At 47.4% G+C, this 14,173-nt stretch overlaps 2 protein-coding genes across 3 annotated transcripts in view; one reads left to right on the top strand and one right to left on the bottom strand.

The window, feature by feature from the left end:
- Positions 1-52: 52 nt before the first annotated feature.
- mrps28 (mitochondrial ribosomal protein S28) lies at positions 53-679 on the top strand. Its single transcript, XM_012855697.3, has one exon. It carries the CDS (start codon positions 125-127, stop codon positions 653-655), a length of 531 nt encoding a protein of 176 aa, XP_012711151.3. The 5' UTR covers positions 53-124; the 3' UTR covers positions 656-679.
- Positions 680-7,267: 6,588 nt separating this feature from the next.
- Positions 7,268-14,173, bottom strand: part of LOC105920175 (calpain-1 catalytic subunit-like) — a 19,146-nt gene continuing 12,240 nt past the window's right edge. For both annotated transcript variants that reach the window (XM_036137688.1, XM_036137689.1), the window contains exons 8-22: positions 12,885-12,970; positions 12,742-12,816; positions 12,509-12,669; positions 12,242-12,411; positions 11,745-11,756; positions 11,458-11,669; positions 11,347-11,386; positions 11,209-11,274; positions 11,072-11,129; positions 10,829-10,893; positions 10,653-10,721; positions 10,466-10,544; positions 10,282-10,395; positions 10,143-10,201; positions 7,268-7,690 (exon numbers count right to left, since the gene is read on the bottom strand). In XM_036137688.1, the coding sequence (XP_035993581.1) occupies positions 7,664-7,690; positions 10,143-10,201; positions 10,282-10,395; positions 10,466-10,544; positions 10,653-10,721; positions 10,829-10,893; positions 11,072-11,129; positions 11,209-11,274; positions 11,347-11,386; positions 11,458-11,669; positions 11,745-11,756; positions 12,242-12,411; positions 12,509-12,669; positions 12,742-12,816; positions 12,885-12,970 (1,293 nt within the window). In that variant the 3' untranslated portion in view covers positions 7,268-7,663. The remainder of the gene's footprint in view (positions 7,691-10,142; positions 10,202-10,281; positions 10,396-10,465; positions 10,545-10,652; positions 10,722-10,828; positions 10,894-11,071; positions 11,130-11,208; positions 11,275-11,346; positions 11,387-11,457; positions 11,670-11,744; positions 11,757-12,241; positions 12,412-12,508; positions 12,670-12,741; positions 12,817-12,884; positions 12,971-14,173) is intronic.

Genomic DNA, 14,173 nt, shown 5'->3' with positions numbered 1-14,173 from the left:
TATTTCTTTTTATCTCCTCCTCGTATTCAGAGGTGGTGTAGTAACCAGCTACAGCCATGGGGCGGCGCTGTGGCCCAACAGGAAGTCAAAGGAAACTCGTCTTTTTCCGGTGTTGGAGGACAACATGGCGGCCTTGTGTAAACTGAGGTTTGGGGTCCGGTCTGCGGCCCGGTTCTCCTCCTCAATCTCTATCCGGACCACCTTCAGTTCGGATTGTGAAGACGGGACCAAATCCGGATCCGGTTTCGCGGCAGCCTTTCAGCGGCAGGCGGAGCTCCAGCGGGAGGCAGAGAGCTCCACGGCAGACCGGAGCGCCGCCGCCGTCCAGGAGCAGACCTTCGCCTCGCTTTTTCGGGACGTTCCGAACCCAGACCGGGTGGTGGTGGGTAACATCTTCCATGTGGTCCGCGACGACCTGTACATCGACTTCGGCGGGAAGTTCCACTGCGTCTGCCGGAGACCCGCAGCCGGAGGAGAGAAGCTGCAGCGGGGCTCCAGGGTCCGGCTGAAGGTCCTGGACCCGGAGCTCACCGCGCGGTTCCTGGGAGCCAAGAGCGACACCACCCTCCTGGAGGCCCAGGCGGTGTTGCTGGGTCCGGTGGAGGGACGCGAGGCCCAGAAACGGGGGCAGAACCAGAACCAGAAGCAGGACTAAAGCAGGACTTAACCCGAACCCGAACTGAACACAGCCGCTGCCTGGACGGTCTCCTGGAGCCCAGATTCAGGACTAGAACCTCTGGACTGCGGAGTAAATTACGAAAACTATCTGATTTAAAGTGTGTGTAAAATAATCAGTTACATATGTAAAGGTTTTCTGGTTCCGTCTGCAGTTTCTGTGACAAGTCTGTGGGTCTCTGGCCGAATCAGAACCGCCCATACTAGGTATCCAAAGTACTTTACTGGCCATCAAATGAAAGACAAAATAATCAAGTATTTAAAACTGCTAAAATAAAGACATTAAAGGCAGAAAAGAACCAAATGTGTCACATTCTCTGATCAGAACCTGCGGTAAATGGACTGAGCCCAGATTTAAAAGAACATCTCAGGTTTTCAGGCAGTTTGTTCCGGAACTGCAGCGTAGAAACCAAATGCTGCTTTACCTTGTTTGGTTCTGGGAACACCTGATGGGTCCACATGGTTCCTACCTGACCAGCAACAGAACATGGATTAAAATTCTCAGTCGCTGCGACGGATTTCCGTCAACTGGGAAATGAGAGCAAAATATAGACCCACTTGGTTCCGTTCAGACTTTTATTCAAGGTTTTAAACAGAAGCTGCTCTCAACCAATGAAAGCTGGCCGACCGGGACATTAGCCAATCAGAAAGAGAGTAGGGCGGTCTGAGGTTGATCTGCGTTCCATCATTTTATCTTTTGGAAGAACATCTCAAACTGGCCACACAAAGGTTTTCTTTGGAGTTCTTGAACCAGCAGGTCAAAGTTCAGCAGGTTGAACATCTGAGAACTTCCTGGTGTCTGCCGCTGTTGGTTCCTCTTGTGATCAGACGTATTTCCACCTGTAGCCATGTCACCTGTCAGTTCATTCCCTCACTTCCACCAGCTCAGCTGACCAACCAGGGATCTCCTCGTGATTTTTATTTAAAACAGAAGCTACGCGCTAGCTCCGGCTGATTCAGCATTTAGGCGCTTTTTCTTGTAGAAGGGTCAGATATATGGACCCTGGTGTTAACAATAAAAAGAGATGGGCTTGGTGAGAGAAGATGCAAAAAGCTTAACCTGCCAGGTGTGTTTCTGTGCGTAATAAACACGGCTCTACCTGGGAAACTAGGGGACCAGGTTGTGCGGCTCTGCCCCGCATTCTTCACCTGCAGAATAAAACAATGTCCAGCAGTTGACTGGGTCAGATTAGGAAAACTAAGAACTAACCACTGGTGCTTTTCTGGAATAAAGAAGGCTGCAGTGATCGTCAGTGAGAGATCAGTCATTATTATGCAGCGCTCCACGACACTAAAACAAAACCACAAGGATTGTGATGCATACAGAGAAAGGCTCTCAAATAATTTCAAATTTTAATGGCGATTAATCACATAATGTCAGTAGTTAACTCAAGATTGATTGCATATTTTATCCTTTTATTTCTGAAAGTGTTAAAGCCTAGTTGGGCATTTTAATAATATATGACACTAATAAAAATCATGCTTGTACAAAAAAATAATTTTATTTTTCAAGCACTTTTCAGAATTGGAATTAAAAACATGCTGGTGCCATAAAATGTTAAACTGACCAATAATGGCTAAAGCACTAATCATAACGCCCTGATGTTAACACAGTGTGTAGACAAATGTGTGAATAAATACCTGTTTCATGCCGAAATATTGTTTCACCTCAAAGATAGACATGGTTGTTTGCACATATATATAAATTAATACTAATTTAGCATTTTAATAAAGTCAAGTTTCATTAATTTTTTCACTCTCCCACACATCTAATCCTGAGCTTTCACACCAACAACAATAATTTCTTTGTATATTTTTGCATGCTCTTTATATCCCCATCCATACAGTTTAAAGCCTGGAAAAGGTTTTAAATTATCAGGTCATTCCAGAGTCTTACACGCTGCTTATATCTGGCCAGGAGCTTAATAACTTTGAAAGAGAACTTTTTAGCACAGCTTCATGACGCTGGTAGTCCATTTGGTAACGTGATTCAGCCTCAGTTTGTCAAATACAGAAACAACAAATTAATAAGCATTAAAGTTTATGTGTTGGGATTCTGGAATGTTATCAGTATGTAAAAACTCATCTTCAGAACCAATCTCTGCTCCAAATGGTGATCTGCTCCAAGTAATCTACTTTCTGCAGTTCTCACCGGTTATTGCACCATAAACTGCAGAAATACGGCAGAGTTGCTCCCTCGGCTCCTTTACTCCGTTATGCGCTGCAGCGCTTTGAGGCGGAGGGATATTCCAGCTGGTTATAGTCACTGTGTCTGTAGTGCAGGCAGGTCTCTTAATTAACTCTGTTTATCATCACTTATTATAGAGTCCAAATAAGAGACTTCACTTTCAGAAACAAGCAAAAAAAAAAACGCAACCCGTAACTCATGATATTTAAAAACAACTTTAGAAAATAGAACCCCAAAGTCGCGTAACATAAGCGGACCTGACCACAGTGAGTGCGGATCTGTTTTGCTAGTCTCTCTTGGAACTACGGAAAGCACCGAGGGTAAAAAAGAAAAGAAAACAGCCCGGAGACGCTGTGAGGAAAAAACAGGAACGGTGTTTTGACGCGCGATAAACTCTGAATATAGAAGATTAATTTTCACCACACACGGGATTGTGGTTTGGTGTCTGACTTGAGGCCTGAGTAAAATGGTTGTTAAATAATTTTTAATTAGTCAGGAACATGGCTACTCTGTCTGCATATTTATTTAGATATTTTCTAGGTTTGAGGTTAGTGGAAAACAGTATAAAAAAATATGGATATTTCTTCACAATAGTGGATCTAACATAGTCTGTAGTTTAGGTTGTAGCTAACCTTCAGAGGAACACCACCAAGCCACTGGTTTAGATGTGTTGATGACACATTTGTCAAAGTCCAGTTAAAAGAAGTGGAAGCTTCCATCAGACACATCAACTCGGTGGAAAACATCAAGTTTACCAGAGAGGATGCCAACGACAACAAGCTACCTTTTCTCCACTGTTTGGTGAACATGGAAGGAGATGGAAACCTCAACATTGAAGTGTATAGGAAACCCACACAGACAGACCAATATCTTCTTTTTGACTCACACCACCCACTGGAGCACAAACTTTCTGTCATCATAACCTTACAACACCGGGCCGAGCATGTCCCTACTAAAACAGAAGGGAAGCACAAGGAACAGAAACACATCAGATATGCCCTCCAAACCTGTGGCTACCCTAACTGGGCTTTTGTCAAATCAGCAAGAAAATCCAAAAGACCCGCTGCAGAACATAATGGTGAGAAGAATAAACGCAAAAACATCGTCATCCCAGATGTTGCTGGAGTCTCTGAAAAACTCAGGAGGATTTTCTCCAAACATAAAATCCCAGAACATTTCAAACCAAACAGGACCCTCAGACAGAGGCTGGTGCATCCTGAGGACAAAACCCCCAAACCTAAGATGAGTGGAGTGGTGTCTGCAGTTCAGTCAGTGAGGAACGTTCTGATCTTTATATTGGAGAAACCAAACAACCTCTCCACAGACGCATGGCTCAACACAGGAGAGCTACCTCCTCAGGTCAAGACTCTGCTGTCCACCTACACCTTAAGGACAAAGGACACTCTGTGAGGACCAACATGTCCACATTTTAGAGAAAGAAGACAGATGGTTTGAAAGGGATGTGAAGGAAGCCATCTACGTTAAGAGAGAAAAACCAACCTTAAACAGAGGAGGAGGCCTTAGGTTCCAACTCTCAATAACTTACAACACAGCTATAGGATTAATTCCAGCCAATCATCACCTTAACTCTCACCCTCATTCAGGTGATCAAACATCGTTCCTTTAAGCCAAGCCCATAACGACCCTAACGACTCCTCGTTACAGAGGAGTGGACCTGTTTCTGTTCAATCTGCATGTTATCTAAGCCTTAAAGGCCTTTGTTAGGCAGTAGTATAAAGCTTGATGCTCATCATTACTCCAGACTTTTTGAATTGAGAAAGCTTCCTGGAGAGGAAGGGAAATGTCTTCAAACCTTTGGAAAAAGTCTATTTGTTTTGTTTTTTAACTTTTTTGGAAATTAGTATAGAAAACACACATGAACACAATACAAACAAGCAGACAGATTGAGACAATCTTATTTAACTTTTTGTGTTTTTATCTTTCTGATTTTACCCTTCAATGGAGCAACCTTGTGTCTGGAATAATGATTGATTGAATAAAGTAACAGAGCAGAGAACAAAGGCTGCAGGAGGAAATATTATTTCCATTGTTCATGTTGGAGGTGGAAGTGATCTGATGGTGCGCATACAAGCAGAGACTGCTGGAGTAAATGAGTATTATATATATAATACTCACTGTATTTATACGGTCTCCTGTATGTGAGACAGGTGGTACACATATATATAATATGAAAATATGGACCGTAGAATGAACAGCACTTCCTGAGAAGCTAAACATAGTTAGCATCAGCCAGCAGTCTCCAATCTGCGTTGTTTGTTGTTATTTCAGCTTTTAACTTTTAGTTCTCTGTCATTTTCTCTCCATAGAAGGTACACCCGGTCTGGCGTTCTGTTAGCTGTGACATCATCAGGGGAGGCAGATCATCCTCTATTACCATCTAACATAGAAAGTACTCCTGGGTCAATGTGAGCTTCTGGGCTTTCTGTGTCCCTGCTCTGTCTTCTCTAACATAGAAAGTACTCCTGGGTCAATGTGAGCTTCTGTGCTTTCTGTGTCTCTGCTCTGTCTTCTCTAACATAGAAAGTACTCCTGGGTCAATGTGAGCTTCTGTGCTTTCTGTGTCTCTGCTCTGTCTTCTCTAAGCCCCAGTGGGTGGAGGCAGATGAGCGTTCACACTGAGCCTGGTTCTGGTTCTGCTGGAGGTTCTCCTCCCTGTTAAAGGGGAGTTTTCCTCTCCACTGTCGCTTCATGCATGCTCAGTATGAGGGATTGCTGCAAAGCCATCAACAATGCAGACGACTGTCCACTGTGGCTCTACGCTCTTTCAGGAGGAGTGAATGCTGCTTGGAGAGACTTGATGCAACCTGCTGGGTTTCCTTAGAGAGGAAACTTTCTCACCAACCTGGAGGATCTGATGGAAGCTGACTTTGGAAAGAGCCTTGATGAGATGATGTGATGAGAACTGGAGCTATATAAATAAAACTGAATTGAATTGAGTTTCTCCTGAGAAAAAAACACATTTTTTCACTGAAAGCAATGAGAGCAAAATGGGTGAAACTGGATCTTTATTGGGGAGTTGGTTCTGATCCGTAGGGTTAAACCAGACTGAGATCCGCTCAGAGAACTTTGGATCCAACCTGCAGAATTTATCCAAACCATCTTTCTGTCTTAAACCGCAGGACATGAGAGCCGACACATCACACACAGCCAGCTGATCTAGTTCACTTTATTCAAGGTCACCGTGGAACAGAAGAACCCGGTTCTCAGGTAGTGAGAGCATAAATAAAGAGCGGCTACAGCGCCACCTATCAGTGCCGACCGGTACAGCAGGAAGGAGGTTCAGCTCAGGTAGGACTGTGTTGGTAGTACTACCGATCTGCAGGAGTACTGCCAGTCTGTAGTAGTACTACCGGTCTGCAGTAGTACTGCCAGTCTGTAGTAGTACTGCCAAGTTGTAGTAGTACTACCGGTCTGCAGTAGTACTGCCAGTCTGTAGTAGTACTGCCAATTTGTAGTAGTACTACCGATCTGTAGTAGTACTGCCAGTCTGTAGTAGTACTGCCAGTCTGTAGTAATACCGATCTGCAGTAGTACTGCCGGTCTGCAGTAGTACTGCCAGTCTGTAGTAGTACTACCGGTCTGTAGTAGTACTGCCAGTCTGTAGTAATACCGATCTGCAGTAGTACTGCCGGTCTGCAGTAGTACTGCCAGTCTGTAGTAGTACTACCGGTCTGCAGTAGTACTGCCGGTCTGTAGTAGTACCGGTCTGTACTAGTACTGCCGATCTGTACTAGTACTGCCAGTCTGCAGTAGTACTACCGATCTGTAGTAGTACTACCGGTCTGCAGTAGTACTGCCAGTCTGTAGTAGTACTGCCAATTTGTAGTAGTACTACCGATCTGCAGGAGTACTGCCGGTCTGCAGTAGTACTGCCAGTCTGTAGTAGTACTGCCAGTCTGTAGTAATACCGATCTGCAGTAGGACTGCCGGTCTGCAGTAGTACTGCCAGTCTGTAGTAGTACTACCGGTCTGTAGTAGTACTGCCAGTCTGTAGTAGTACTGCCAGTCTGTAGTAATACCGATCTGCAGTAGTACTGCCGGTCTGCAGTAGTACTGCCAGTCTGTAGTAGTACTACCGGTCTGCAGTAGTACTGCCGGTCTGTAGTACTACCGGTCTGTACTAGTACTGCCGATCTGTACTAGTACTGCCAGTCTGCAGTAGTACTACCGATCTGTAGTAGTACTGCCGGTCTGCAGTAGTACTGCCAGTCTGTAGTAGTACTACCGGTCTGTAGTAATACCGATCTGCAGTAGTACTGCCGGTCTGTAGTAGTACTGCCAGTCTGCAGTAGTACTACCGATCTGTAGTAGTACTGCCGGTCTGCAGTAGTACTGCCAGTCTGTAGTAGTACTACCGGTCTGTAGTAATACCGATCTGCAGTACTACTGCCGGTCTGCAGTAGTACTTATAGTACTGCCAGTAGTCCTGCTGATGGATGAGCCATCTCACCTGATCAGGTGATTCTCCTGAAGTGAAACTGAGCTGTTTGGATTCATGCATGTTAGTAATGTTTATGATTATTAACAGATAAATATGGATAAATATTTTTAAATCAAACTGAGGCTCCACTCAAACTGGCATAGTACTACTGTGGCATTACTAGTAATGTAGTAATATTAATTTTATTATCATATAATTGTACTATAGTATTATAGTAGTAGTACTGTGATAGTACTGTAGTAGTACTGCAGTAGTATAGTAGTAGTACTGCAGCATAGCGGAGCGGCGTCCTCTCGCCTGTTGTCGTCTCCTCCGTCCTCTTGGGGGCGCTGTGAGTTTCAGCCACACATGGTCACAAAGAGCCACTGGGGAGAGAAAGACAGGCCAGCGGTGAGTTCAGGGCGCCCCCTGCTGGCGATACTCATGTACTGATGATCTTCATGTTTCGGATCGTTCCAGAACCAACGATTGAAGACATGTTTTAGATCGGACCGATAGTTGGTTCTGTTTTAGTGAGGTGTGGGTGAAGGTAGCGTTCATCGTGTGGCGTTCTCCTTAGATTGGAATGAGAGGAATGGTTTGGACTCATCAGACAGAACACAGAAGCCATGATCTTGGCTAATTGGACCGAATCTGGAGGACCAGAACCAAACTGTAAAGTGACGAGGCGGCCTCTAGTTCTTCCTGTCTCATTCACTACGGCCCGCCTCACCCGGTTCGTAGATATGGCAGCAAAGGAAGAAAACAATTATCAAAAACAAAACACTCGGAATAGTGCAAATGCAAAAACAGAACTAAAAATAAGAAATATTTTCTCGAAATGTGAGTATGTTTCCTTCATTTGAGCAGGTAAATAAGATTATTTGCCAATGGAATAAGATTTTTGCACTTAAAATAGGAACAATTCATCTCCATCATCTTGATTCAAGTGCAGTGTATCTAATTATCTTATTTTAATGGTAAAAATATTCATTCCATTGGCAGATAATTTTATTTACCTGCTCAAATTAAGGGCAAATACATTCATAAACAGAAAGCCTTCTTATTTTTACTTCTATTTTTGCTGTGTACGTATATTTATTACAATTAGAATTCCAAGGGGAAACACACACTTACAATTTTATCCTAAAACCCCATTTTAGCAAAGCACAGAGTTCATCCTCCCATGGCGGCAGCAAGCGGTGTCTGAAGAACCTGCCCAGTGCGTGTTTATTCATAGGCCAGCCCTGACTGAGGGGGTGGGGGCTACGTACAATCTCATTTCTATCGGTGCTTGTGTTCTCACAAACAGAACAGATCCGCAATCCAGTGTCAACTGAGGCGTTAGCTTTTCATTAATTGACCAGGTGTTTCTAGGATTCTACCAAGAAAAACATTAAGAACAATAAAGAGCAGTGTGGTTTTGGTCCTGGCCGTGGAACACTGGACCAGCTCTATACCCTCAGCAGGATTCTGGAGGGGGCATGGGAGTTTGCCCAACCAGTCTACATGTGCTTTGTGGATCTGGAGAAGGCATTCGACCGTGTCCCCCGGGAGATCCTGTGGGGGGTACTCCGGGAGTATGGAGTACCGGACCCTTTAATAAGGGCTGTCAGGTCTCTGTACGACCGGTGTCAGAGTCTGGTCCGCATTGCCGGCAGTAAGTCGGACTCGTTTCCGGTGAGAGTTGGACTCCGCCAAGGTTGCCCTTTGTCACCGATTCTGTTCATAACTTTTATGGACAGAATTTCTAGGCGCAGCCAAGGTGTTGAGGGGATCCGCTTTGGTGGCCTTAGGATTGCGTCTCTGCTATTCGCGGATGACGTGGTCCTATTGGCTTCATCAGGGCGTGATCTACAGCTCTCACTGGAGCGGTTCACAGCCGAGTGCGAAGCGGCCGGGATGAAGATCAGTGCCTCCAAATCCGAGACCATGGTCTTGAACCGGAAAAGGGTAGAGTGCCTTCTCCGGGTTGGGGAGGATGTGCTGCCCCTAGTGGAGGAGTTCAAGTATCTTGGGGTCTTGTTCACCAATGAGGGGAAGATGGAGCGGGAGATGGACAGGCGGATTGGTGCAGCGTCTGCTGTGAAGCGGGCGCTGTACCGATCCGTTGTGGTGAAGAGAGAGCTGAGCCAAAAGGCCAAGCTCTCGATTTACCGGTCGATCTACGTTTCTACCCTCATCTATGGTCACGAGCTTTGGGTCGTGACCGAAAGAACGAGATCCCGGATCCAAGCGGCTGAAATGAGTTTTCTCCGTAGTGTGGCTGGGCTCTCCCTTAGAGATAGGGTGAGGAGCTCAGTCATCCGGGGAGGACTCAGAGTAAAGCCGCTGCTCCTCCACGTCCAGAGGAGCCAGTTGAGGTGGCTCGGGCATCTGGTCAGGATGCCTCCTGGACGCCTCCCTGGTGAGGTGTTCCGGGCACGTCCCACCGGGAGGAGGCCCAGGGGAAGACCCAGGACACGCTGGAGGGACTATGTCTCTCTGCTGGGAACGCCTTGGGATTCCTCCTGAGGAGCTGGCCCAAGTGGCCGGGGAGAGGGACGTCTGGGCCTCCCTACTGAAGCGGAGACAACGGACGGACGGAAAAAGCTGTTACCCTAAACCTACTCCCCATAAAACATCATCTGACTCCCACTATGCCTGGTAACTCACAAGCCGGTTGGGTGAATTTATAGCTTTGACTGATCCTGCAGACTCCAACCTATGTAAACTACAGGCCACAAAATTTAATTAGAACTTAGCTAACTCTTACTGCTTTAAGAAAAATACACGATTAACACAAAACCGATTTTAGGTTTCCACAACACAAGCAAAAAGAAGTAAGCAGTTTGGTACCTCGGCGAGGTTCACCTCCACCGTTCCTGTCCGGTCTCTGTCCAGGCCCTGGAAGGTCTCTGACAAACAGACTCCAGGTCAGTTCAGAACCAGGTGAACAGAACCTTTTTAGTGATCAGGGCTGGTGTTCTGGACTTACTGAACATGGTCTCCAGTTTGACCAGGCAGCACGTGAAGTTGTCGAAGTCAATGATCTCGTTGTCGGCGTACCGAGCGATCAGCATCTGATACAGCTTGTTGTTCAGTTTGAACCCTGCAGACAGAGCAGATCGCAGGTCGGGTTCTGATCCGACTCAAACCTCTTTGGTGAAAATAGAACTTACCGCCGTTTTCAAACGCCAGACGCATCTCGTAGGAGTTCATGCAGCCGGACTTGTCCAGGTCAAACTCTCTGAAAATCCCCTGAAAGAACATTATCTCCTGAAAACTGGAACCGGCTGGTCCAGGATCAGCCCCCAGTCCAGATTTCAGCTTTGGGTCAGAACCGGCCTCAATTCACCATCAACTCACCAACCACTTCCTGATCTTGTTCCACAGGATCTGAAACTCCAGCAGGCCGAGCCGAGCGCTGCCGTCTTTCTGAGGTCCAGTTAAGGTCTACCTGAGCCAAAGCAGAACCCCATCCAACACTGGGTCTGGGTCCAGTAGAACCCGGCCTGAAATTCTGTCATTCTGAGGGAGGATACGTCCAGGAGGCTGACCATGGCCCTGCAGGACTCCATGCTGAATCCATCAGTCTGCAGGTCTCTGTCTGCAAAGACCACAAAACAAGAAGCACCTTCAGAACCTGGACACTTTGGACCATCTGAACGGGCAGATGGTGCAGGACCTGGCACCAGAACACCTGCAGACTAATCTGCTCCGTGTTCTGGATCAGCGGCACAGACATGGAGGACCTGCCTGGCTGGTGCAGACTGAATGTGACTCACGTTTGGAGACGACCCGGTTGAGGATGGTTCTGAGCTCCCGCACTGAGATCTCCATGTCCTGAGGAAAGAAAGCGCGTTCAGATGCTGAGGAGTGAGAGTCCGACTGAGCAGAACAGTTCTGCAGAAACTGCACTCACGTCTCCGGACAGCTGAGCAAACATGGACCTGAAGGAGTCGTCAATGTCGCTCTCAGAGATCTCCTCCTGCCAACAGCAGCAAAGGGAACATCATCAACATGAGGAACATCTTCAAAGAACACCAACGTCATCGCTTACCTCCTCGTCCAGGTCGGCCACCATCACATCGTCCATGTCCCTGCAGAGATTCACAGCAACGTTACTCAGAGAAGACTGAAGACCAGCAGCAGACCTTCTCCTCAGACTCACTGGGTCTCAGACTGCTTCTCAGTGAAGACCCTCAGGACGAAGTCCGCCTCCTTGGAGGGTTCAAAGGTGGACGGGACGATCAGGTACTCTCCGGCAGGGAGGCGGAACCTGGAGCTCACCTCCCGCAGGTTGATGAAGGTCTCAGAGCGAGCGCAGGAGGAGCGGCGCAGGAAGAAGTCCTTCTTCATGTGGACACCTGGAGAACCTCGCAACTGCCAGCAAAGCGGATGGAGGGCGTCAGCGTTAATCCCAAAACCAGAAGGTAAAGAAAAGGGCGAAGAGCTCACCTCCTTGGGAATCTGTGAACGAGACAAAGAAAAACGCAGCGAGTCAACAGAACTGTCTGCAGGAATGTAGCGCCGAGTCATCAGAACTCAGCGGGTCCTACAGGGCCGGCAGGAGGTTCTGTCTGGTTCTACTCCTCCTCAATCACCAACAGAACAAACACATCCAACCAAAGACGTTTAAGTGCTGAGGTCCAGCTAAAGGCCAGACGAGCACCAGCGGTACCAGCCCTGGTTGAAACTGTTGATCCAGGCCCGGTTCTTTATGTTCTGCCCCTCCGTTAGCCCGTTGCATCTAGGTGCATCTAAGACGATTGATCAGCTGCTTCCTGACACATTTAGTCTTTAGGAGTTGATCAGTTTTCTGGCTTTCTGGACTTTGGCTGCTGAGAACCGTGGACCGGATCAGGAGTTTCTGCAGGGCCTGCCTGTGTACACTAAAGGTTTCTGGGAGGGTGGCCGTAGTGCTGTTGGTGTCAAAACGTCGTAGCCGCTCTGACCTCATAGATGGCGAAGCCGATGGTGTGCATGTCCTGGCCCTGACGGCGGTACCGGCGCCGGTCCTTCTGCATCAGCGCCACCAGGAAGCTGCAACCAGCCTCGCCATCCTCAGGGTCATCGTCCTCCTCTAGCAGAGAGATCTTATATTGCGGGTTGATCCAGAATGTGTCTGCAGAGAGGCATCATGGGAAATGTAGTCATACCAAAATCAGGTTTATGACCTGGACCCTGACTCTAAAATCAGAACCAACGCTCTGGATCCTCACTCGGGTGGTTCCTGCAGCCTCCAGCCGTGCTGCCTTTCCTCCAGCTGCCCTCATACGTCATGGTGGTCCAGAAGCTGGTGGCGTCTTGATTCAGAGCATCTGGAGTCAGGTTGCAGATCTCCAGACGGGAGAACTGACGCAGAAACTCCTGGAAAGACATCCTGACAGAGAAACCGCCCGTCAGTGCAGTCTGGGGTGAAAGCACTCAGCGGTTTCTGCCAGTACCAACCTACCAGAACTCCCCATCCTCCATCTTACACATCATCTCGTCCTTCTCTGCAGAATCGATGTAGTTCCACTCTGAGGAGCTGAAGCAGCGAGATTCCCATCATGTTCCAACTCACACCTCAGTCTACTTGCCCTGTGGAGAACTGACCTGTCACTCCAGGCTCCGGTCCACTCCACCTGGCCCCAGGGGTTCCTGATCCGGATCAGACGCTCCTGCCGTCCACGGAAGTCCACCTGCAGGACCAACCCAGAAGGCGACTCAAACATCTGTGAGATCATCACTGAGGGGACTTCTGGTCCAGCATTTACTCAGACCCGGTTGTTGGAGACTTCAGGGACCCGTTAATTAATCTCTGCTTCAATCAAAGCAGATTTCAAAGCATTTCAGGCCAACATTATTTCAGCCCATGAGAGGCTATGGCTGTTCCCACGTGTGATTGGCTCAGGATGTCTGAATGTGTCCTAATGTTTGACGTTTGTTCTGCAGAGGTTGTTCAGTCTATTAAATCCCTCCTGAAAACTCACTTTTACATTGGCCTTTGATTTAAGCGTGACACTATGGGAGCAGGTAGGCTGAGCCCATTTGGATTGTAATTGTTGGTGTTTGTGGTGATTTGCATTGCACATGTCTGTAGTGATGCTTACATGAAGAACTTTGGTCATCTTTGTGTTAAATGTGCTATATAAAAATATTGACACTGGGTCATGTTACTGATGTGCAGAGCCAGTTTCAGCAGCAGAAGATGGCACAGGGTGTTTAGGAGAAGCTGAAAACACTTTCATTCAGAATGGAGCAGAAGGTTTTATTTGCTCCATGACCCAAGCAGTGGCGCTGGCCAAAAAAGGCAACCAGGAATGATTCAGGCCTAGAAAAGCGCAGCATCCACCACAGTGAGAAGGTTAAAGCCTCCAGAAGCTTTTAGGTTTCTGCAGACAGCGGCTGTTGCTTCTTTAAGGCTGACGTTCATATCTGTGTATAGATGTTTTTTCTCTCCACCTGGGGGTAGAACCTGGTTCTGCCCTCAAGGTGAAAGTCTGAATAACCTGGGACCAGGAAGAGTCGGTCGACACCTATCTGAGCTGGTCTGGACCTGTACAGGTGCTGATGGAAGGAAGGTCAGTTCTGATGATCCTCTCTGCAGGTCTGATTGTTCATTGCAGTTTGGACCTGTCAGGTTTAGTAGATGAGCTGAACCACACAGAGATGGATGAGCACAGGACCTCCTGAGGAAGGGTGGACTTCTTATGCTGTTGCAGGAAGTCCAGTCTCTGCTACGCCTTCTTTAGGGTGGTGTCAGAGTGTGAGGACTCCTGAAGTCCACCACCATCTCCACTGTCTTTGGTGGGTTTAGCACCAGCGGGTCAGCTGATCCACCGTCTGTCTGCATGCAGACTCATCACCATCCTGGATCAGAACAATGACAGTGGTGTCTACAG

This window comes from Fundulus heteroclitus, chromosome 5 (genome assembly GCF_011125445.2).
Source record: "Fundulus heteroclitus isolate FHET01 chromosome 5, MU-UCD_Fhet_4.1, whole genome shotgun sequence".
Lineage (NCBI taxonomy): Eukaryota > Metazoa > Chordata > Actinopteri > Cyprinodontiformes > Fundulidae > Fundulus > Fundulus heteroclitus.
Note: the sequence above shows the minus strand (reverse complement) of the source record. Positions and strands in the feature narration are given on the sequence as shown.